The sequence below is a fragment of the Myxocyprinus asiaticus genome, chromosome 4 (genome assembly GCF_019703515.2).
Source record: "Myxocyprinus asiaticus isolate MX2 ecotype Aquarium Trade chromosome 4, UBuf_Myxa_2, whole genome shotgun sequence".
Taxonomy (NCBI): Eukaryota; Metazoa; Chordata; class Actinopteri; order Cypriniformes; family Catostomidae; genus Myxocyprinus; species Myxocyprinus asiaticus.
Window position 1 is genome coordinate 25690293 of NC_059347.1, and position 26507 is coordinate 25716799.

The 26507-nt window shown below is 38.2% G+C and overlaps 2 protein-coding genes across 4 annotated transcripts in view; one reads left to right on the forward strand and one right to left on the reverse strand.

Moving 5' to 3' along the window:
* LOC127439940 (EGF-like repeat and discoidin I-like domain-containing protein 3) overlaps positions 1-26507 on the forward strand; it is a 303076-nt gene that overhangs the window by 47897 nt on the left and 228672 nt on the right. Inside the window, exon 2 of one of the 3 annotated variants that reach the window (XM_051696244.1) lies at positions 24788-24817. The exons of 1 other annotated variant lie outside the window; for it this stretch is intronic. In XM_051696244.1, the coding sequence (XP_051552204.1) occupies positions 24788-24817 (30 nt within the window). The remainder of the gene's footprint in view (positions 1-24787; positions 24818-26507) is intronic. One more of the 3 variants, XM_051696245.1, reaches the window with a different exon arrangement.
* On the reverse strand, positions 5760-7127 carry LOC127439942 (uncharacterized). The gene is made up of 3 exons (XM_051696247.1): positions 6787-7127; positions 6490-6617; positions 5760-6414 (listed from the first exon to the last, which is right to left on the reverse strand). Exons 1-3 carry the CDS (start codon positions 6947-6949, stop codon positions 6097-6099), a joined length of 609 nt encoding a protein of 202 aa, XP_051552207.1. The 5' UTR covers positions 6950-7127; the 3' UTR covers positions 5760-6096.

Consider the following 26507-nt stretch of genomic DNA (forward strand, 5'->3'; position numbering starts at 1 on the left):
GTAAAAGCGTTTTGAGTGTAGTGTTAGAAAAGCGCTATAAGTGTAAAATTAATTCATTCAAAATATGTGAATACGGTGTTGTTTATCTTCAACAAAGCAAGTAATATTTCAGTTTTAAATGTTTAATCGTATAACATTATATCAACATGAAAATAGCACGTTATGACTCCAGCTCTGAATATCTCCCGGTCATGATCACACACAGGCAAAGCTCAAATCATGAGATTCATCCGCCAGAAGGGCAGTGCCGAAACATGATTCGTGTAAAGTTTTCTTCCGCAAATTGCTTGCAGTTTTAAGTTTTAACCACAGTTGTCGCTAGAGAGCACAAAGTTACGTAGCACAGCTTTAAGTTTTCAGGCATGATAAAATGTCCTTAAAAGTTAACATTAATACTTAAACTAGATCTTAGTAGACCCCTCGACCCATTCTAGTACATAATACTCCGAGCTGGATCCAAAACATTTTGCTAAAACTGAACGGCTTTCTGTCTGTGTTAGAGTAAAGACACTCTCAGACTAAATACACTCCCTGAGGCTGGTGTTTAGTGGGAGGTGACAGGCCTGTCACTCTGAATGCCACTGTGCTAAATGCAGATTAGATCCATTATCCAAATCTGCTCTGACCTTGTCATGATCTGTTGGAAGAGAGATGCGGATGCTGTATCCGTGACTCACACAGCACTCAACAGTGCACGCCGCATTCACACATCCGCCATCCGCTCAATTAAAGTATGATCATTTAGTAATTAACTTTGTCGAGTGATGAAAGCTCTGTAGAGACTGCTCGGAAACCACTTCTAGTTCTCAGATTCAGTCTGTTGTGATTTACTAGATTTGTTAAAGAAATACTTAACTCAAACATTAATTCTGTCATTATTTACTGATCCTCAGGTTGTTCCAAACCTGTATGCTGTTTTGTTCAGTGAAACACAAAAGGAGAGATTTTGAAGGGTATTTATACTGTACTGTACAACTCTTTCCATAGAGTGGCAGTTAATAGTGATTACGGCTAAATCTTGGTACGAAACTGGTCTAATCATTGCAACATCTAGGTTTTTTAGTGCAAGAACGTTTACACTCAGAATGGCACCTAAAAGCCTTTTCACACCTTTAACATTCCTAACGAGGCCTTCACACTTAAACGAACGTTCACGGCAAAACACGCTTTTTTTATGGTGAGTGTGTCAAATTGTTTGTTCTTCGCCCGATGAAGAAATGCCCAACCAATATAATGTGAGCTGTGAATCACGTCAGGAGCTGCTGCAGTTCCCAAAGCCAGCAGAACAGGTGGCGCTAAATCACAGAAAGCTGTTTTGACCACCGACATTAAACGCCGAAGCAGTGAGGACATGTGTTTCATTTGCATCAAATGCCTTAAAAACAGAAACAGTTTTTTCTCCTATGGGTTCTCTTAACATGTAAATGATATTGCTGCATCACTGCCTTGCATCCCCTTTAAAAAGCTCTCTGATCTTACATGGATTGTCTTCATATATTGCTGTATTTTTTTCCTCTTTGCATTTGATCTTATGTGAGTTATCTTATATCTCTAATGTAACATATAGCACAAAATATTTTCCTTTGTATCACTTTTTTTAATAAATAACTGTACAGATCTTAATATAATTAAGATCTGTACAGATCTTAAATGCCAAATATTAATAAAATGAATGCTGTTACTTGCAGTGCACTGTATGTCTTTTATCAAAATGCCTTTGTATACCAAAAACGTTGTAGTGTCTCCTTAAAATTGCTATTTCTGTGCAAATGTTAAAAGTCATTAACAGCTGTCACTGGCAAGTACTAGTATCTAATAATGGGTCAGACTGAAGATGGTTTTGTTGGGTGAGGTGTTGCATTTCTTGCATTGTATAGACTCTTTGGCCATTTAAATGCAGTCACGTTTAATTAGTAGCATGTTTTGAGCAAATTTAGATATACATGCAATAAGATACAATCAGTAGTTCAAATTGACAACAACTGTTACAACAGCCATTATATGTGTGCATTACGCAGTGAATAAAAAATGTACTTAACATACATAATTACTTAACATATAAGCAGTGACATATAATCACTCTTATTTCAAATGATAATATGTTTTGACCATTAATTTTATTATTTATTTTTTTTTACACTCGATTCTTTCTAATCTCCCCTCAGACTGTGTACACATGATAATACTGCCAGTCAACTTGTCCAGCAGTTGAACTGAAATAGTTTGTAAAGTGTCTCAAATGTTTTCTTTCTCGTTGATAAACTCAACAACAAACTCATCACTTCTGCAGCTTGTAGAGAAATCAGTTTTCTTTTTTCGATCTTCTTGTCAAGTACCTCTTCTTCTCATGGACCTTCATGGGCGGAGGGCAGACCAGCTCAAAGGTTCACTGAGCCACTGACATACTGGGGTAAAATTGCTTGTCGATTAGTGCCACCTATTGTAAAGGTGTGAATGTGCTAACAGCAGTCATTCGCTTCGCTTTCTATGGGAAAGGGCCATTCACCGGCGATTCGCCTCTCATTATCACGTTTGGTCTGAAAAAGCCTTAAGACTGCACATTCGCTGCTTAAACTAAGCCTCTCTCCTTTCAAACAGTTTCTTATTTATGTAGTTTGGTTTCATGGTTTGCAACATTCTCTCATTGTTGGCTGTTGTTCTAACTTCTATTTCATTTTCTCATATCTGACATGAATTAGCAGTTCTATTCTTATTCCATCATGGTCCAGAAGCCCTCAATTCCTAAACCCTTCCGAGCTTTCCAATTGTCTAGCACACCTGGAATTTATATAACATATTTGTTCTACTGTGTAAGCAACAGCCACAAGTACAGGTTTTATATATTTGGCTTAGCCTTGATCTTGATCTACAATAGATGCCAAAACCATTCACGAAAATAAAAACTAATGATATTACTGAACGATCGCTGTTTGGTTTGTCATACAATGCTAAACATTTTTCAATACAGACAGTACATGTTTACTCTTGTCCATTCATTCTAAACAGATTGAATTGGATGTAATCTATATTTTATATTCAATTCAATGTCTTGATTCATGAGAATTTCCATAAACTTTTGCTGTGTCTCTTTGGATGTAACACTTTCCTATCTTCTACACAGTAAATTTTGCAGTGTTAAATTAACCCTTTAAGAGTTAAATTTAACACTGGGTCCGAGTGTATTTGGTCCCACTCAGAATTGGTGATCAATTTACTCTTGTCATAGTGTTAAATTTTCAGAGTGAAATTAACTCTATTTTGAGTAAAAGATTAACACTGCTCAACACTGAACAGTGTTAGCACAGTTTAACACTAAGGGTAAATGAACTCTTATTAGTGTTAACATTTCACTAATGTAGAGTTTATTTACAACTTTAATATTGAAAAACTCTCTCACTCAGAATAAAATTCTTAAAACCCATTTGGTGTTGCAACAGGTTAATAAGTGTCAGTATTTCTCTTTGTGGTCTAAGTACAATAAAACAATTACTCTTCTACACTGTCAAATGAACTCTTGAAACACGTTTTCAAAACAAAGAAAACAACTTCAACAATGTCACATAAAACATTTATTAAAACAAGAGTCAGGCTCAGGAAACACTCAAATACACAAAAATACATCACGTCTGCATTAAATGGCAATATGGCACTACATGCAGTGCAGAATCTGTTGTACCATATTTCATCTGAAGATCAAATGGTTTGAAATAACACAGCTCATTAACATTCACTACCTTAAAAACTCTGTCTGGATGCAGTTTGACTGTAAAAGCATAGTAATGGTCATCAAAACATACAGTTTCCATCAGTGATCCACACAACAGCACATTTTAATCTTTCACAGCAATAGTCTGGATCTTACAAAACACTGGCATGTCACATGCTACTTCTGTACAGATAATAAATTCAGGGCGATACTCTGTGCCATGGTGTTTGATCCACTTAACAGAATAGACAACGTCTGACATTACCACTCCTAGTTTGGCAGCAATTTCTTGGCCACCTTTAAGTTCACTGAGTTCTATCATCTTCCCTGGGCCAAGAGACGATCTGTACTGGCTAAAAGACTCCCAGTGCATTGCAGTACAAAATTGGTGCTTTCTGGCTAGTGTTTTGGTGATGTTTTTGAAACTTTTTAACTGCGTTTTAAAGAATTTGTGTTTAGCTTCATAACACATACACCACATGTGCAGAATTGGTCCAATTTTTCTAATACACTGTGGGTAATGAATCATTATGTGATGCTTTGGCAAAAGACTTCTTTCAGGAAATAATTTTTGAATAGCTGGTGATGTTCAATTATTATATGTTTAAGATAAATGGTCATGCCTTCTGTTAAGACTGGTGAAAATACGATGTTGACAATCTGCAAAAGTAAAATCAAAAGATGCCACTGTTTATCATCTCTTTGCACTAAATCACCAAATAATAGGGGCATGTTGCGCAACAAGCACCAAGATTGGATGGCATTTAAACCCAAATCATTGCTTCCATCAAACAATTTGACCCTTGGAGGACGGTTCCTCTGCTGATTATAACCATAGTCAAAAGCATGTACCCTACCAGCAAGATCATCAGTGCTCAGAAAATTATTTTGAATGTACTGCAGAACAAGTTTTACCTCTAGCTGAGCAACTCCTTCTAGAATGTCGTGCATTATATCCACAGCGAAATTGTTGGCTGTGTTGAAATACTTGAGTGAATTTAACAAACACGTCCGTTTGACACCATAAACATGTGGTAGTGTAGAATCAGCTTGTAAAGTTTCACAGTGCAGAGCATGCATCTCAGTTGTTCTTAGTACAACCTCAGGGTTATCTTCACAGAACACAGACTGAAAGTGATGTTTCTCAAGAAGGCAGAAACGACAGCAATATCGAGCCCCAAATGACTCAAGAAACCCAAACAAGCTTTGCAAGCCAAGATTATCCCCAGTGAATTGAATAACTGTACCCCTAATACAACTTCCAGACACTGGATTCTTAACCCCTTCAATCTCAAGCACTTTCAAATCATTTACTAGAGGCTCAAGTATAGAATTAAAACCATAGCGCCTAATATCCTGTGCATGAAAGAGGGCACATAAATGAATATTCACCAATGAGGAGTTGAAAACTGGGGGGAAATTCCTTAATGTAAAATAGATTGCACCTAATTTGTGTATACCTTTTTTGGAACCCAAAGGATTAGCGGTCTCAAAATCATCATAAAATAACTGAATTTGTAAGGCATCATTTTCTGTATAAAATAAGGGATTACTTTTAAAATATGCTGCATCACTTAGATCAACATAAATGCCTTCCTTTGGAACATGCCGGGGTTTAAACAAATCAATAAGTAGCGGATTTTGTAAAATTGCCTTTAGTGTTTCTAAAATGGGAATATAAGCAAATTTATCAGTTACAACAACTTGATCAAACGAACCTGTGGTTTTATTTCTCCTGCTGTCAAATCTGGTGCCAAGCACTATTTCGGTTGGTTCAACAATTCCCCATTTTTCCGTAAATAGTCTCTTTCGTTTGGCTTCAGAATTTAACATAGTAAATGGATTTTCCAAGTTTTGAAATGAATTTTCTATCTTTCTTTTAGTAGTTGTGTCCTGTGGAGACAGACAGAGCAAAGCTGCATCCTGGGCCTGACTATGAATCTCAAAAACCATTTCTTCCATAGATGAAACAAAACCATTTATAGCAGACTGACTTAAACCAGCAACTTTAAGTTGTGCAACAGCAGATGCACACGTATCGAAAGTGCTCTTATTTGACTTTAACAATTCAGATATTGTGGCCATCTCTCCGGCACTTCCCATCTGATCAAGTATTTCAGCATTATTTTGTCCATCTGCCTTGGCGGTCTCATGGCCATCAATGGTGTCAAAATTCTGCTCACTCTCAGCATGTTTTGTGTGCAGATGTTTCCGAAAACCTGAAAAAGTACCAAACACAGAACCACAACCAGCATCTATGCACTTAAGGTGAAGATTCTTTCCAGGAACAAAACCATGAACTAATCTGAAGTGCCTAAGAAGCATTTTTGAACCATTTAACTCTGCCTGACAAACAAAACACTTCATGAGGACAGAAAATCTTAAGGGACCTAGCAAAGCAACCTTGCTCTGACCTCAGCAACACGAGGGCTCTCTTTCACTTTGCCAACATCTATGTTGTATACAGTAGTCTGAATGAAAGTGTACATGTTGTGTAGCATAGTATTGTAAGATGTGCCAAAAACAAAGTGTGCCTTAAACAGTTCGTCAAAGGCACCAAGAGAAGAGGTTGACTTGCATGGAATGGCATGCTGATCAAGAACGATGAAGTACTGGTGAACTGAATTCTTCTGAGGTCCCACTGCCAGGAGATAGGGCTGAGCACTAGCAGTGATGTCTCGAAGATGCTCCTCAATGTTTGTGCCACTCTGAGAAGACAAAGCAAAGACCATCACTGATATGTTAAACAACAGAAAACTACAACGAAAAAAACAAAAACAAACCTTCTTAAAGACAACAAGATGTTTCTCTGCTTGAGACGCAGACACCTTTCCTGGTCTCTTTCGGCCTTGGGCAGAAGGTGGGATCAGATGCAACAGCAGTAGTATAGAAGAGAGGTCAGAGTCCCAAGCTGTTTAGACAGTATGTGTTAGGAAAACTTCAATAATGAAAACTGAAACTAAAGAATAAATAATACGAAAAAAATGATTGGGAACTAAATATTTAAACCTTATGCACCTTAAAATATTACACAAACATTACTAAAAATAGTAATATAAAATTAATCTGAAACATCTTACCAAAATTAACACCTTCTTCTGGGTGATCAGGAAATTGAGCTGCTAGCAGGAGTTCTTCTAAATCACTGGTGGTTGGAAGCTTTTTGGACTGCTGAATCACTTTTTTCTTGAATGCAGTCATCCATTTCTCCAGTAGCTTGCCTGACACTCCTTCTCCAAACATCAGAACAAAGTCTTGCTCAATCTAAGAAGAGGAATCATTATTAAATATAAACCCCTGCAAGCATTGAACAAACTTATTTTTAGACAACAGCAATGCATTTTTTTAAATCCTTAAGAATATGATCATAAACACTTTACCAAGCCTTTAACGTCTTTGAAACGTGGAAAGACTGTCAATATATCGCTTGACTGCATAGGGTCAAGAACCATGTTGTGGCGATATTCAAATGTCAATTTCATCTTCTTCTTGACTGTGTCCTCATCAGCAGAATGTTTCATGAATGCAATTGATTCCTTGCATTCATCCTCACTCAAGACAATCTCTGGAGTAAACTCTGACTCCCGTCTTACAGTTGGTCCACCAGACATCCCCTCTGAAGATGCTCCTTGTCCTGATGAATAAAGCATCATATGAGCTTAAAATCTGCTTAGAGAATGCCATGCAGTTAATACTGAAAAAAAAGGAGGCTCATCTTTTTACAAATAAAAATGCCACAATTAAGGCAACTCTGTAGCAACAAAACTGCTCTGAAATAAGGCACAATGAGCTATGAAAAAAACATTTCAACAAATGAGAGGCAATTTCTGAATTTCATTCTGTACCTTCAAATGATGCTCGTCATTCTTTAGCCAAGCCTCTCTGTATAGTTTTGATTCTCCATGCCAAGTACCCAGTGCCACTCTCACAATCATAGTAATGCTCCTTAGAAAGATAAAAATCCACAAAGAGTAAAAAAAGTCTTACAATTCAAGAGCAAAATCCACCACCTATATTATGGGTGTGTGATCAGAATTTAAGACAGGTCAACAGAGAAATAATATTCAAAAACAGTGTGATACTTACATAGCCATTTTTGGAGAAGGGGTCACTGAGGTAAGGGAACAAAGCCACAATTCCTCTGGCGTATTTTTCTTTAACCTGCCGTGGTGGTGATGTACTGTATAATAAAAAATAAAAAACACATATCTTTAGTCCCGGTTCAAAAAAAACAAAAGATGCTAGAACTACAGTGAGAGATCATATATACACCAGTTGATATGCAGATTACCCGTTCTTTTCTGTCATGTCAGCTGCCAGGATGTTCACCATTTTCCTTCTCGTTTCATCCCCCAAAGTCTTAGTTCGGTTGTATTCATTTATTACACGCTCCCCACCAGGTTTCTGGACAAGAATGGATTCCACCAACTTCATAAAAATTAAAAAAAAATTAAAAAATAATAACATAAAAACAAAACAAAGCATAAATATGGCATTTTAAGAACAAAGTATTACCTTAATTTAAAAAATTTTTTTTTAAGATGGATGAATTTCAAGTCTTTCCCCTCCAAAATATATTTGATGCTCACCTTTTTAGCTTCATAATCTAGCCTCATTCTTTTACTTGAAGAGCTTTCTTCAATAATCACTGTGTCCTGTGAGTCAGTGGAGTCAATAGATGAAGACAGGGACTGATTTAACTGCACAGGAGAGGCTTGTGGAGAGGCAGATTCCAAGTCTAATTCCATAAAGGGAAAAAATCTTCACAATCCTAAAAAATTAAGCACTAAGAAAATTTCTAGCAAGTAATGTAATAAATACAAACCTGCACCATGTTTTATGGTTAGAACTCCAACTGAGGGATCTTTAACTACATCCTCAAAAACATCATCATCCACCTCCGTCCCTGATTCATCAACAACTATCACATTCTCGGGTACAGTTAGGACACCAAACTTTAAAAAAGCTGGAAAAAGGTATGCAAATTAATGAGAAAAGGCATTACATATTAAAATGTTGATCAGTAACTTACTGCATTTGCTCTGATGTTCAGAGTTACCAGCATGTGATGGGGAATTTAGAAACATTTAGAAACTTTAGGGGCAAAACTAACTATTAATTTTAGGTAAAAGTTTTAGTAATTAGTCTTTCCTTGCTGTGATGGGGCATCCAAGACAGAGACAAGCACGACTCTTATTTTGAAATGTCTATGCTTTATTACTGCAGGCTGCTAAATCAAATGTAGAGGGAGATAAAATATGCATTCTTACAACACTGTGACGTAAACATTGTCATAACTGATCAGCATTAGTTCATAAGCAATCGATTTTTTGATTGAGAACTAATTCAGAGCATGCTGCGGCAGCATGTCGAACGCACAACAGCGCCGCGTTCAGGCTTTTAAACGTTAAGCGCTCACATATAAGTAATGATATCAAATAGCCTTTAGTTGATTAATCACATTAGGCAGTATCGCGATTTATGGTTTATCTTTCCATTCCCAAAATATAAGACGCCTTAAAATCACTATTAAGATGCGTGTTATGCCATTTAATGATCTTACATTTAAGAAAATTGATCGCAGGGATTGTTTTATTCATACCGATGCTCCAAAATAAATTTTACAGTTCCAACACATCTATTTTCTGTCACAAATGCAAGTGAAACGCTCACACTGTCGAGACCTGAGTATATATTATTCTCAAATAAAATGACCAAACAACAAACAAGTAATGGAAATATGATTTTTAAACCCAGAATAATATAATAAAAGTTAAAAAGTATAGTATGTTTTTCTTACCAGCAGACAAAAACTCCTTCAGGCTCAGCTCGGTTATTTTAACAAATTTTTGAGCATCCCCAAGTTTCACCTTAACCAGCATGTCCTGTAATAGGCCTAGGTGACGGAGTTTTACACACATGACAGTAGAAACAGGTTAGGTACCGAAATTGTTGAAATAGTTTGCATAGTCATCACTTTTAACTAAGACTTTGAACATTGCCATTTCTACTGTTTAATGCAAAAACTTAGCCGCTATAACTGTTAATGCTCCATTGTGACGTTGGATTATTCGACGTTTATAAATAAAAATATACAAATTAACAGGATATAACAAAGCTAACTACAACAGAAATACAAATTAAACACGATCATTGACATCATTTAAGATTTATTACCACACTGTGAAGAAAAAAAATTCTCCACCATACTGAGAAGTTGCCAATTCTATTCGGAGTTTGACCCCACCAAATTACACAAAGTTCATCAAACTACACCCTATGCCGTAATATTAGCACATTTATTCACATAAAATTGAAAAATGATGTTTTAATATGTTATTTAAAAGAGCTTACCTTTTGGTGCGCGGAGAAAGAAAATGGCGGTGGAGACGACGACGAGAAACGTCTGTTCAGATCCTTGACGTTAGCGTGAGGGGCGGAGCTTAACAGAGTAAAGTTAACGAGGCAGAATTTAACTCTGATAATTTTCACCAACACTAGAGGGGATCTTTCACTATTTGTTGTTAAGTTAACTCCTTAAGAGTAAATGTAGAATAACACTGCTTATTTAACACTGCCAATTTTACTGTGTACATGCACCTTTAGGGTGGTATCAGCCTTGTGCCTTCTACATTATATTTGGATACGATGTCACAATGTCAGTCAGATTAAGTCAATCCGCCCCATGGTTTAGCCTCATCACCCCTGACTGGGATTATCGACATGAGTAGGGACTGCCACATAATAAACCATCATCATGTTTCAATTCTTCTTGACTTTTTCTCAACTTTGATCATACTTTTTAATTAAATCATGACTTTTTGATGCGAGTCAAACAGACATGAATATTAAGTATATAGACAATCACTTCACTCCCATGTAACTGTGATGTTAATGTCTATGTTTAGCTATGTCCTTGCTTAATTTCATACCGTTTGCACTGACAATATTTTGCATGTGATTAATTCTCTCGGGATGATCACAAACTGATATTTTGTGTTTTAGTTGGATGTGTATGCCAAGCATCTGACATTTGTTTAAGGAAATATTTGGAGGAGTTTGATACATTTTCCTCTAAAATTAGCTGACATGGGAGGGAAATTATGGGGAGATGAGAGGGTTTTGTTGGTAATCTAATCTGCTGTTTTCCATTCCAAGTCTCTCAGAACTTTAAAAAAATGCTATTAGAGGAGTAGACACTCCTTAAACTGCAGAAGAAACACATGTTCAGTAATAATAATAATAATAAATTGACTCACTAACATTGGAAACATGGGTTGTCTAAAATGTCTAAAACCCTGTATTTTTATTTTTTGTGCCGTGGAACACAAAAGGAGATTGCAGGCAAAATGTTGGCCTCAGTCACTATTAATTTTTATTGTATGGAAGAAAAAATACTGCAACAAGTGAATGGTGACTGAGTTTAGCATTCTGCTTGACATCTTTTTGTGTTCAAAATAAGAATGAAAAATCACACGCAGAGATGCAAAAACTTTATATGCAATGTATGCATATAATGTATGCGCAAAGGGTGGCGCCAACAGGGCCGTTTCTAAAACGATCAAGGGGGGATTGCGCCACCCCCTTGGGCGATCCCCGTAAATGGATAGTTGTGCCGCTGGTCATACATGTTTGAAACAACATTAGTGTAATTAAAATATTACATGATTTTTCATTTTTGGGTGAACTATCCCTTTAATTGCTTAATTAAATTGCTTAATTGCCAAACAATGTGGTGCCAAAGTTTGGAGTAATTGTTCATGGCACTTTTTGACCACTTTGAATTTATTTGATGATGATGATAAAAATAGAGTTAAAACTCTAAAAACTCATAAAAATTAGTCAGGATGAAATTATTGTGGCAAATTCAATGAATGAAAACAACAATGTTGTTTATAACATAGCAATGAAAACATTTTTACAATGTAATGTAGACAATTGTGTCATCTTTGTTTTATATATATATGCAGCAACTGTTAATTTACCTCCAGTAATATGCAATATGTCATGCCCAAAGTTTTGTCTGTCAGACACCATGGATTTTTAGAACATGACTCATGGTGCTCATTTAGCAAAGCTGTGATTAACAGTCTGTGCATTACTGACTCAATGTTTGTGACACCTACTATTGACATAAATACACTGTAGAGAATAGGCTTTTGAACTGATAAAATCATCATTGGCATTGATTAAATGCCTGTGGCTGTATTTTCTAACCAGCTCTTTTGAAATCAGAATTTAGAAATGTGGTTTGGAGGCGTAACATTAGGACAGATGGAAAGAGGATTAATACTTGTGAGAATTGAGCGCTTAACAGAACACTAAACGTAGCACTTTGTGACTGGACATGCTGGCTTTAGGGCTTTCAAAATGCTGAGCTAATGTGCATTTCTGGCTTTGTGTGAGCAAGACAGAACGTACATTTGGGTAGTTGATGCTTAATGTGTCTGTGGACCTATTTTTTTGTTTTAGTTTTTATCACCTTTTTGCCTTCAGTAGTTCATGTTAAATTTCCCTGCAGCGCGATGAATGAATTTTTAGATATGAATTAATTAGGTATGAATATTCCATATAGTCTTTCAACATGAGCTCTTAAAAACTGCATATAAGATTTAGATGGAGTATGGCGTGTCACACCACAGTACATGTAAACTTCTTAGCGTACTGTATTTCATGCAGTTGCTCATTCTTTAGTGTGCTTATACTGTACGTACAAGTAGTGCATTTGTTTATTGTTGGATAATGGTAAAATGGTGGTTGCTCATTGCTGTTGTACTGTTAGGCAGCTCCGTTTAGAGGAAAATTATTTTGGCACCTTGAAATGCTCAGAGCCATAAAATTGGTTTATCCCTCTAATGGCACAAATATTGTGGAGCAGAAAGGGGTGTCTTGTTGCCTGCTAAAAATGGATGATTATTTGACCACATTTCAAGTCTTTGTCTGGGTAGAGTTTTACACCACAATAATTTTTATACTGTTCCTGTTTGTATGACATTAATTACCATACACAAAGTGGTGACACATAACTTATCTCAAAATTAAACCAGGCAGCAGAATTACCAGAAAAGTTCAAAGCAGTTAATCATAACGAGACAGCCATGCTCTCTTTTTAACGGTACAGATTACGTTTTTATTGTTTATTTCTATTTTTTTTTTATTTATTTTTTTATAAAGTTGAAATTACACTGACTTGTGCCTTCAACATAAACATAGACCAACATTTAACTTTGGAGCTTATGCTAGGTCTGTCTTGAGAGGTTTCAGCATTATTGATAAAAAAAAAAAAAAATACTCTACGGAGAAAATTAATTGGATGTATGTGCATTTCACCATTTTAGAGTCACACAAACCTGAATCCGTCCTCGGCCCATCAGAACAGAATCTGTGAGACACACTGCGGATATTCTGTGACCCAGAGATCTCGTAGCCTATTATTTACAAGTGTAGATATGAATAGACACTTACAGACAAACACTCTTCTGTACTGAACCTGATCATGCTCATTAACACATTCATGAACTGGATCAAAACCACCTAACCATATAATTTTGTTATTAGTCAAGGTAATTGGTCTTATAGTTGGAAGGGTGGTAGTGTCAGCTTAATTTCTCATTTTGAGCTGGAATACAAGAAAATATCTTGAACTTCTCTGGAAAACCTCCTGTTGCACTCTATTCTGTTTTATTTCCACATTGACTTTCATCCTTTCAAATTAAAGTGATTTCCAATCACATTTAACATACATTTCTCTTGAAATTTCTTGAATACTACATCCTGAATGAGTTGCTTTGTAAAACAGGGTGCTTCTCTACAGTAGTCTGCAGGAATGAGTGTAACGACAGCCCCTAACAACCATTCTGGCTAACTATCACTTCATAGTAATTACATAATAGCTCTGATTTAAATTCTCTGTTAGACTCAAGGGATCTGCAACAGACTGTGTAAAAAGTGGCTTTGATTTTCGGAATGAGAACTGTTTATCAGCCATTAAATGTGCATGAATTAATGGAAATAATGAGCTCTTACATATCTCACCATAGTTACACATAATTAATCAATGTGTCAGAAGGATGGGGTGGAACAGATATAATATGTCAGTTCCTGTGCTAATTTAATTATTCTGTGACATCTAGCAGCACTGCCTTTCTTCCTGTAATCAGTTTAGCAGGGCTGTATTTGGGACCATGTGGTGCCATGAGCTGCCTACCTCAGATGTTGTTTGAGCGGCTTCAGAAAATGCGGCCTAATTCCTCACCCAGATGCAAAAGATCATCCAGCACCCAGTGATTTCAGTGTTTAGCCAACAGTGTTGCAAAGGAAGAACAACATTATCACATTCATGCAAAATGTGAATATGGGAGTACAGTACATCACTTACAAAAAGTACTGTGGTGGTACTATTTTACAGTGATGGTTTTAGATGGTATTCTGATATCATGGTACTTAAAGATGATGTGTGTAAATACTTTCTCCTATTTCAGGTAAAGATGCAGAAAAATTTAAACACTGTGGGTCTATCGAAACATTGTTCTGTTTATTTGAGCTTCCCAAAATACTTCACTTTTAATTATTGTTTGGCAGAGGCTATTTGCACTAATTGTAAATAGCAACAAAAAACATCTTATCTGCACTAAGTACAAATCGTGTTAAGTGCTAATTGCACCCCTAATTAAATACTGACATACACTATAGGAGCATCACTGCAGCATGTTAATTGTGTTTATTTAGATTCACATTGACACCCTACCCCTAAACCTAACCATAACCTTCCCTTATGAAAATTAACCATGATTTTACTGCAGTAACCATAGTATCACACATGTATTTTGTAGTAAAATCATAGTAACCACAAAATTAAAACATGGTTATTATATTAGCACAATATTACTGTAGTAACTCCATGGTTATTTACAGTAAAACTATGGATTCCGCCAAAAAAATAACAGTTGCTGCAATATTACTATAGTAAAGCCATGGCTTATTTTACCCAGATCAAACCCTTCTTTCAATTCTCCAACCTTCACTGTGACCAAATCACTGAGAGGAAATCAAATTTATATTCATTTTCATTTATTATTATTAGTAGAATATTAATAGTGGAGACAGGAGATGGGAAAAAGTGGGGAAAAAAGCACATCCACACCAGCATGGTCTCATGAAATTTATGTGAACATGACAAAATTTTTGCAATTCAAAATGTACATGCTGTATAACATGATGGAGGGAACGAGATGTTGTGTCGATGTAGTGACACTAGGGGGTCACTCTTGGGAGCCTCAAACACCTCTGCGTTTTTTGAAAAAAGGCCAATGAGAATTGGCGAGTGGAATTTGCATGCCACACCCACGGACATACGGGTATAAAAGGAGCTGGTATGCAACCACTCATTCAGGTTTTGTGCTGAGGAGCCGAGACCAGGTCCCGGCCATTTCAGCGGGTAGTTCAGCATTTTGGCAAGAGAGACACAACGTCTCGTTCCCTCCAACAGGAAATGGAGGTTACGAAAGTAACCAGGATGTTCCCTATCTGTCACTCACTCGATGTTGTGTCGATGTAGTGACACTAGGGGTCCCTGTACAAAACACCACAACTAGCTGAACTGTGTTATGTTACTGGCGGTGTGTGACGGGCAAACTGCTGTGTGCCTCAGCCAGCGCACCAGGCCATCATGTAACCTCCCCCAATGCTCTTATGAGCATCAAATGGTCCATCAGGAACAAGTCGACTGCCCAACTATAGGGACAGGCTAGCCCAACCGAGGCCTTTTTTCCCTCTCTATTCTCCCCAAAAAGAGTAGAATTTGTTAACTGACTGGGAGCCGTAAGTGTCTGCATTGGGGTGCGTCCCTCCCAAGGGGAATACACCGCGGAGACCACACCCCGCCCAAAAAGAGGGGGGATTTTCGGGTAGGTCCTACCTGAAGGGGGAGGAGTTTCTACAGAGCATGGTGACCGGGGGCAGAGGGGCCTCTGCCCAAGGAAGAAGCAGTTTACCGCCAGGGAAACGATTTTGCGGAAGATATCACATGGGGTCGCCTTCGGGGAACCAGCACATGTGGAGCACCTACCTCAGTACAGGGGCTCATTAGCGCACATACTGGGCTGGTCAGCGAGTTTCTCAGCAAACTCAACTGCCAGAGGGCTAAGGAGGAAAGTCATCCAGGGATCACAGTCTGTGAACATGACTGGGAGTCAAGAGCGCATGTCTTCACCTCAAGGGATGGGAAAGGCGCTATGCGCAAGAGGTACACCCGGCCAGTTGTCCCGGAACTTACCTGCTCGTGCCTTCCAATACACGGGACGAGACCGGCTCAACCCGGAGATTGCAGAACCTCGCAAAGGTGTTGGGTGTTGCCCAGCCCATTGCTCTGCAGATGTCTGCCAAAGAGGCACCACTGGCCAGGGCCCAGGAGGCCGCCACACTCCTTGTGGAGTGAGCTTGTCACCCCGCAGGGGGTGGCACGTCCTGAGCCTGATATGCCATCATGATGGCATCAATGACCCAGTGGGCGATCCTCTGTTTGGAGACAGAGCTTCCTTTCCGCTGTCCACCAAAGCAAACAAAACTGCTCGGAGCTTCTAAGGCTCTGCGTGCGATCCAAATAGGTGTGTAAAGCTCGCACCGGACACATCAATGCCAAGGCTGGGTCTGCCTCCTCCTGGGGCAGCACTTGCAGGTTCACCACCCGATCCCTAAAAGGAGTTGTGGGAACCTTGGGCACATAGCCTGGTCGGAGTATCAGGATCACATGAGAGTAACCCGGATCGAACTCCAGGCACGATTCGCTGACAGAGAACGCCTGCAGGTCCCCTACCCTTTTGATGGAAGTGAGCACAGTCAGGAGGGCAGTCTTCAAAGAGAGTGCCTTAAGCTCAGCTGACTCCAAGGGCTCAAATGGAGCTCCCTGTAGACCCCGAAGGACTATGGAGAGGTCCCACGAGGGGACGAGGTGCGGTCTGGAGGCATTAAACCTCCTAGTGCCTCTCAGGAACCTGATGATCAAGTCGTGCTTCCCCATATACTTACCATCTACTGCATCGTGATGAGCCGAAATAGCAGATACATACACCTTCAGGGTGGAGGGGGACAGCTGCCCCTCCAGCCTGTCCTGCAGGAAGGAAAGCACTGATCCGACTGCGCATCGCTGGGGGTCTTTGCATCGGGAAGAACACCACTTAGCAAACAGACACCACTTCAAGGCATACAGGCGCCTCGTAGAGGGAGCCCTAGCCTGAGTGATCGTGTCTACCACCATGGGTGGTAGACCACTTAGGTCTTCCACCTCCCATCCAGGGGCCAGACGTGGAGATTCCAGAGGCCTGGTCGTGGGTGCCAGATGGTGCCCCATCCCTGAGAAAGAAGGTCCTTCCTCAGGGGAATTCGCAGGTGGGGGGGGGCTGTCGTGAGGATCGTGGGCCAGTAGGGTGCTACTAGGATGATCTACTCCTCATCCTCCCTGACCTTGTCAATGCTTAAATCTAACCATTAGTGTTTTAAAATGCAGAAGCTAAATGAAAAAGCACATTGTATCATTTCATGCTGCTTCTATGAATCTGGAATATCACATTTCAGCTTGAGTTCATGGCTGGATTTGAACCGCAGTCCTCTGATTTTGTCCAATGCCCTATCAGGTGAGCTACCCGTGCAAGCTATGTATATTAGAATAGGTGTATATATGTAGTAGGGTCTGTAATACAGGCATTAAAATGTATAGTTTTTCAAAACATGCGTTAGAGTAAAAGTGTGTCGATATCATAAAATAGCAGGTTTTGAGTAATTGAGAGAAAAATAAGCATTTATAAAGTCATAATCAGCCATTAAAGTCTTGATTTGAGTGTTAATTTATTCTAGAAACTGCAGGCAATTTTACCTGGAGACATGTTTACAAGTTTTGCAAAAATGTATATAGAGTCATGTTTTCACTATGAGACCAGGTTGTCTGCACGGTTGTTACACCTGTCGCCACTGCAGTGACACTAGAGGTCAGTTTATGTGCATACTACTGGAGTGCAAAACAGCTGCGCTTTGTGGCAGGTGCTATTTACACATATTGTAATTACATATTAATTTACTATGATATGTACATGTTACTCCAAGGTAACTTGGTAGTAGTCCAAAAACATAGTAACATAGTATTACCACGGTACAAGTCTTGACTTCAGAAGAGTTAGCACACAAGTCAGATGGACTACTGTCATAGTGCTTTTAAGGTTTTTATTTTTTATTAGAGCATGACAGCACCTGCTCACTATGAACTGTTGTTGTATGACTAGAACACTGTGGACTTTTGTGTTTTATAGAAAAAACTAATATCATAAGGGTTTGGACCAACATAATGATGAGTAAATGATATCAGAATTTTCATATTTGGGTAAACTTTACCTTTAAGCAATGATTTGTCCTATTTAAAAAATAAATAAATAAATAAAATAAGGCTTTGTTTGGCATGCAAGTGTTAGTTTGGCATGTACGTACAAAGCTTGTACATTTTGTTTGTGCACGTCTCTCTGGTGTAAACTGTCTTGGCTCAGATAATGACTCTTAAAGATGTTTTATAGTAGCGAACAGTGGCACTCATCCGAGTAGTTTTGTTGTTGCCTGCTGGTGCATTCATTCGGCTTCGAGATGGCAGGTCAGCACACAGCAGCTCCATGCCTCTAATGCTCTCTCTTTCTATAACATGTTTACATATGGATTACTGGGGCTTTGACTTTTTTTATTATTGCCACCTCTGAGTGTATATCAAGAAAAAAAAAAAAAATGATGAAAATACCAAATGAATGTTCAATATGAACAAAGTGCTAAGACAATTTTTTTTTTCTGTCAGTTTTGTTGATAGAGAGTACACAGAAGAACTTGATTTTAACTGACATCATATTTCACAAAACACTTAAAAGAAATTGCAAAAATGGCTCAGAAAGGTGAAGCTAGTGCTTCACCTTTCTTGGACATTTCACTGAAAAAATTTCACTTAAAATTATTTACATTTCTGGTTGTTTCTCAACAAAACCTATTTTTTGCCTTTAGAAAGTATGGAACATGACGCACTAGCCGCATGGACAACTTTAAATTTGGCATGAAATGGAATTTGCGACCAACTTCCCTATTGTGACGTATTTCCAAGTAAAACAGCTTATCGAACAAGAAAAAAAATGTAGGGTGGGGATTTGAGTTTATCCATTGGTTGTTGACTGGATTGTGAAAATATGGACGTTGCACAGAGGAACGGAGGCAGATGTGAATGCGAGTTTGCAGTGGACACACACACTCCTACCACCGTGCTGCTCGAGTCAGAGCCAGTTATCAGTTAAATTGAGCAGCGATCTCAACACATTTATGATCAAAATGACAAAATAAACGCACAAGCACATCACAGTCTTTGCTTACGTAGAGGCTGTGGCTGTTGAAAAACGAGTGAGTAAAAGATAACCATATTTCAACGTTTTGAATCACAATACACTAAATATAAAGAAAAAAAACACTGACTCGTGCTGTGCATCCCAAGATAACTGCATTCAAAAATAAATAAAAACATTAACCCCAGAGGCATCTGAAGCGTTGTATGCATTAGTGATCACCTCAGCAATTCAGGCATGAAATGTCTCGAACACAGCAGTGAATTCGCCGTTATTCCTCCTCATTCGAAATGTAAATTCAAGCCAGCTGACCCATAACCAACGAAGTTTGAGTTAAGGAACGATAGTTTTGAAGGAAAACAAGACGAAAACACACCTTGCCATCTTCACCAACATGTGATTGACACTTCGTTCAGCTCTATGAAAGGTTGTGGTATTTATAAGAAAGGGGCAGGGTTTAAGCTGACTAAATGATTGGAGAAGTCCTGCATACGTCACCAGAGAGAAGTCTGTTGTTTCACTGGAAGATCGAGTTATGAAATTTTGATTAAAGATAATGAGGTAAAAAATTAAAAAGTAAAACATGTGCATGGATGAATCATTCACAATAATATCAATAACATGCATTTAGAAAATAGATAGGGTGAATTTTCATTTCATGCTGACTTTAAGATACTTTTGGGTCATTTTGTAAGTTTTAAGGTGAGGCACAATAAACTGACATTGTATTAAAAAAGACAGATTGGGATATTCCTTAAACATTTAATTTTATTTTCTGCATAAAAAAAGAATTAATATGGGTTTGGGACAACATGAGGGTGAGTAAATTATGACATAATTTTCATTTTAAAGTCTGCCTTTAAGTCTGGCTCAAGTGTCCAAATTCATTTTGTGGCCACTGTACAGTATGTCTTCAGCATTACACTACCCACTTTGCCATGGATCAGAGGAGATACATTTTTTACAGGATGCCAAATGACCCCTATACAGACACACCACTAACATTAGAGATAGGTGGAGTTAAACTTCAAATGTCTCCACCACAACAAAACCCCCTGTCATTGCATCACATATAGCAAATGAGGAAAACTTAACCTCCATCGTGATAAAATCAGAGCCTAAGAAGAGCTCCTTTCACAGGGAGATGAATAACATGAAGTGAGTGAAAAGGAGAGAGAGAGGGAATGGTATCAGGAGTCTTCCAGCTGTAATGTGATTGAGTTGATGGAGGTTGATGATAATGGCTGGGGACAGGTAGGATTGATCCTTGCCATTCAGACCCACAGCACAGCGATTAACAGTCAAACACATGCATGATCAGACGGATAATCTCAGAATCGCCCCTGAATGATAAATACAGACTGGGCGCTGGCTGAGCGAGTGGTGGGGTCGGACACGACTGAAATGTATTTACACATTGTATTAAAGCAAGCACTGTGAGACCGCCCTAATTCCAAAGATCATGACCTTGAGGCGATTACGAAAGCAATCACTGGCTATGTTCACACAGCAGCAGAATCCAGTTATCACTCCGGTTTGGACCAACTGAAGATGGGGGCGTTTAGGAAACCCATTTGAAAGCAGTTATTATGTTGGCTTGAAAAAAGGGGTGTTCAGAAAACCCATTTGAAAGCAGTTATTATGTTGGCTTGAAAAAGGTTGGTCGGTCGGTTGGTCGGACGGTTGGTCTGTCTGTCTGTCTGTCTGTCTGACTGTTGGGCCTGTAAAACTTTTTAAACAATTTTAAAATGTCAGACAAGGCTTTTTCAAGCCAACATCAAAGTTTGTCTTTGGCAAACTTGTCCTATTTAGTTATTTTTGCAATTCTGTGTGGTGCTGCTAGAGGCACAGAAATTGCATGTCACCTTATAATCACCTTTCACATTCTCAGAACTCACAACCAAATTTCGATGTATACAGCACATATCAGCTAAACAAGTTTGAATGGAACCAGAGTGCAAGGACAGACCCTGTGCAAGGTCAGGAAGGACGAGGAGCAGGTCATCCTAGTGGCACCCTACTGGCCCACCCAGACTTGGGTCTTGGACCTCACACTCCTCACGAAAGCCCCTCCCTGGTGAATTCCCCTGAGGAGGGTTCTCCTCTCTCAGGGACGGGGCACCATCTGACACCCGTGACCAGACTTCTGGAATGTCCATGTCTGGCCCTTGGATGGGATGTGGAAGACCTAAGTGGCATCATCTACAGTAGCCTAATAATCATTCTGTGGAGACAACTGAAGAACAATTATGAATTTCACTTTTACCTGTATTTCCTGGTACCAGTCCATGCTTTTATTATTGCCATAAATGACTTGAACAAACTTTAAAGTTGAAAATATTGTGTTTTTCTGGGTCAGCTGTGTCACTAAGATCTAGTTTAATCTGAAAATGTGAATTTGTGTGTATGCAAGTTTCTGTGCTACCGTACACGTTTTATCACTTGTAGAGGTATTTTTGATGACTTGTTTAAAATAAAAAAGGTAATTTAGAACTGAAATGTTAAGGCATTATTTGAAGATGTTCAATGACATATGTGCTAACAGAAATATTTGACTGATTACAAATGTAACGTAGGTCTGGTAGACCCGATTATCTAACAGCTGTTGTAAACCATTACAAAATAAACGGAGAGATTTTATATACTAAAACAAAACAATACAATCACATAATTTCAGATATGTATGTTACTAAGAATTTAATAAATGTAATAAATGTCAGCCTATAGCCTAGTCTATATTTCACCCAGAGGGGCACCTCAGCCCATGTGTGCAAAGGAGCAGTTGCTCGGGCCAGTGAAGCCACCCCCTGTGTACATGCCCAGAAACAAGTATACCACAAAGACATTTCATGTCAGCGTGGGATTTGAGCAAACTTTTTTTACCGGTGAGTGTGAGCGGTACTTGAGCGGAGCGTTCGCTTGGGCCGTGAGCAGTTGAGCGGAGCACACGCACATGGAGCGGATTATTGAGCGGAGTGTCACACCACACCACTCCGCTTCACTCATATGCTCTGAATGGATCCACAGTCAACAGTAGATGTCTGTCATGTCATTGACATAAGTGCATGCTTCGTGGGTCATTCTTCTGCTGTCAATCATTAATGTTAAGGCTATCAACCTCTCTCAGATTATAAAAATGGCAGAAAATAGGAGTATTGTGTGATTGTAGTCAGAGCGAGACAAAACTCCTTTTAAGTTGTGAGACATGAAAATTTGTGGGTGTCAGTTCGGTTATACAATGCGGTTGTCAGTCTCGTAAACAACCGAACTGTTTGTGAATGTAACCGTATTAAGCACTCAAAACAGGTCTGACAACCGTATTCTGCTGCTGTGTGAACATGGCCTTTGTTAATGTTAGTTAATAAAAATACAATTGTTCATTGTTAGTTCATGTTAGTTCATAGTGCATTAACTAATGTTAACTAATACAACTTTTGATAAAAAAATAAAAAAAAATATGTTGAAGTTCATTGTTAGTTCATGTTAACTAATGTTAGCAAATGGAACCTTATTGTAAAGTGGTACCAAGGTACTTTAGGGTACTTTAAAATCCTTAAAAACACAATACAAACATTTAAAAGGTGCTGTTTGCGATTTTAGCTGTTCTGGAACTTCCACCAGACTTAGCCATTAAATTAGCAATGCACTCTGTTTTCAAAACCCAATTTGAGATGATCGGGGTAGGTAAGAGAGAATATCCTTAGCATTTTGCTGGTGTCCCATGAGCTTTTTGCGGAAGCAGGACACTGAATTGGCATTTAGATGAGCAAACAAAGGCTGCCAAGAGAACAAGCACAATGATCAACAAACAGAAAGTCTTCTGAATGGCTAAACGAAGGATCTGACCTGTTACAATGACAGGTGTGAGCTACGTTTACATGCAACCAAATAATCAGTTTATAATCTGACTGATAGCTCAATTAGATTGAAAAGTCTTCATGTAAACATCTCAATTTGAAAAAAAAAAAAAAGACCGATTGAGCTTGATCCGATTGAAATTTCCATCAGATTGAAAGTGTTGGTTTGGACCTAAAATAATTGGTTTAAAAGAAAAATATTAGCCATGTAAACGTTTGCATCTGACTACTTTCTCAATCGGATTCTAAAATAACTTACGCTCATGCGCAGAGCAGTGGTGCATATGTAGAATCTGTGCTTGTGTATGTTATGATACCCATCACAGGAACCTAATTTATACAAAGCAATGACAACACGCATTATTAAGGGTATAGGGGCTTGCACTGAATATTCTATAGAGCACACATGTTCTCCCATGACATCACATAAAGCAAAAAAGAATGTTGTGTCATTCTTAATAGATTCTTTAAACAGCATGTGCAGCTACGGCGTTCTGTGTTCCATTGCGTGTGCAGGACTTCACTCATTTCCTTATGTCGTAACCATAATTTCTAAAGCATTTCTTCTTTGCCGTAGTGACAGTCGTTACTGTGTGACAGATTAGGAAAGTAAATGTTACACTATGTTTTACAAGAGATGATGCAAAGTGAACAGCCTAAACTTCCTCCTCAAAACTCATATTCAATTTATGACCCACTGTCGGTTAGAGTAAAGACTTAAAAAAATAAATACAAAAAAATCAATAATTTAGTAATAATAATAGCTAGGTTTTAGAAGTAGACTATTTATATTGTACAAGGGTAAAAACTCTTCTGACAGTTATTTAACACTGCAAGCACCCCTTCTCTTCTGTTTTAAATGACTTTTTTAAAAATGCTCCATTATGCCGTCATTATTGCTTAATTGGATATTGTTTTTTTCCACAGCTGTTGCTTAAGTCCTTATGTTGTTTCAATTCCACATCTGTAAACTCCTTTAAGGACAAGCACAACTCTCACTCATTTGTCTTTACTCCGTACTCACATCCAGAGATGCCAGCAGTTATAATGGAGGAGGAATAGGCATGAGGCACATATGTTTAAGCCAGACAGGATACTGAACGCTGCTTCTAATTCTCTGTTTGCCGAGTAAAGTGAGTAACATAAGAAGAAAGCTTTTCTGGCATATTTTTATATATCTCAACAAAGCAAAAACGCAAATAGGGATGCTCTTATGCGCTGAAGTTTTGTTCAGAATGCATTTTAATGCACATGTAAACAAATATTTGTATCAGATTGCAAAGTGGGCATATAAACTTATAAACAGTACATTCAGAATCTGCAGTCGGATTGAATTTATTTGGATTGGCGAAAATTTGTGCATGTAAACATGATATCTCACAGGTAAAAGGCATGTTTTCTGCATGTAATTTAATAAAAAAAAAAAAAAAAAAAAATTATAAATACATAAAAAACTTAGAACACCTTTCATTTTACATGATGGTTAAATGTATTACTGATTGCTGTTGTGAGTTAAAGGAGTTTTTGGTTAGAAAGAGAATGAGCTTTTTTCTTGACTTCGGTTATATATGCATTATTTAATCCACTCCTGTTTTCTGTTGTGGATATAAGACAATTTGAGACCCCGTCCACACTATACGATTGATAACGCATAGATTTTTGCTTTGTTACCCCTCCCATCCATAGTAGACAGTTTTCTTCCACCGAAAAATTTATTGTTTTGGTCTGGTATTTTCTGTTCAGAAGTTCATGTCCTGTGTAATTATAATTAGTTTTAGTGTTATGAATGAGAAAATATGAAAGAGGATTGACAATCTCTTTCTCTCTCTCTCCTTCCTCCCCTTTATGTTCTTGGTATCCCACTTTAGCAGCAGATGGCGAGGATCCAACTTCAGCAGGTGGGATATATCTAGATATGGCAATTGTTATGCTCCCCTTATTTGGCACCGGTATCACTTTGTTTCACTTCCTTTCCTCTGTTGTCAGTTTTTGGCATGTGTGACCATCCCTGCATGAAATTCACTTGTCTATTTCAGAACTCTTTCCTCTTACCTGTTTCTTCACATCTTCCCAAGATCTCTCCTGATGTCATATCATCCTAGCTGTGTTATTCTGTCTTTTCTCCAAAATGTTGATGAATATAGTTTCTCAAACCAGTCGCAGCTTGAACCCTCTGCTCATGATATCTTGCCTTGTCTCTTTTCAATTGCTGCTATTCTGATCATTCACTTGCAAGAGTTTGGCTTTTGCCACTGTTGGTGTGTTTACTTGACTCATCTTAAATAGAAAGTGATAGTTTGCATAACAGGTTACACGGTTTTTTTACTGTGCGCACGCACGCACACACACACACACACACATTTATGTGCAATTTAACTTTTGTAGTGCGATTAATGCGTTTACCAATTTGCCATTAGTTTCTGCCATTTTATTCAGCTCCGTGTGTGCTCTAAACATTGACTTGAACAGGGCAGAACTTTTGCAATGTGTCAGGAGACATTATACTGACGATCACACTACAAACAAACACTCAACAGTGATTCCATGTCAGTGATCAATTGATGGAGAAAGGACCTTTTCATTCAAATTTATTTATTTATTTATTTATTTTTTACCAAATCAACCTAGTTGGGACTAAAAAAATCAAATAATAAATAAATATATATATATATATATATATATATATATATATATATATATATATATATATATATATATATATATATATAAATAATTTTATTTATTAATCGATTGCAAGTGTTTCTCTGCCTTTTCTCAACCTTCTTGTCTCCTCAGTAACACACCCATTGATCCCCCTCATTGTGCCAGGTCAGCACTCACTCAAGCCCACTGATCTATGTGAGCGGAGCCGCTTTGAAGAGACTCCTTTTCTTCATGCCTCACTTTTTTATCTGGTTCCAGGCTTTCGAAAAAACAGATGACCCCTCCCCTCTTCACATTCCCACATGTTTCACTTACATCAGAAGCATACATGCAGATCTGTTGCTCTCTGTTACCATAGACCAGGGGTGGCCAACACTACTCCTGAAGAGCTACATCAGTGCAGAGTTTAGATCTAACCCTCATCAAACAGACCTGAACCAGCTAATCAAGGTCTTCAGGATTACTTGGAAACTACTGGTAGGTGTGTTAGAGCAGGGTTGGATCCAAACTGTCCAGAAGGGTACTGTATAGCTCTCTAGGAGCTAGGTTGGCCACCCCTGCAATAGACACTTTCTGAAATATTGTTGTGTATTTTTATTTTTTGTACTTTATTTCTGAGTTCGGTCACTCATGATATACAGTTTGTTCTTAATGGCTAATGCCTATGCCGATATCTTGAGAGCACGGGGGCAGATAGGCCAACATAATGCTGATAAATATGATATAACACACTTTTATATGATAGTAAATTACATGAACAGAAAAAAGAAAAAAAATCTATTATCTTTTATTTATCATTCTTTTCACTCAAAAATTCACTCAAACCTTTGTAAAAATAGAAAATACATATTTATCTTTATTTTTTAGATAGATGGTAGATAGGATCGGCCGAGGCCAATAATTTGATCAGCCTCTGCGATAACT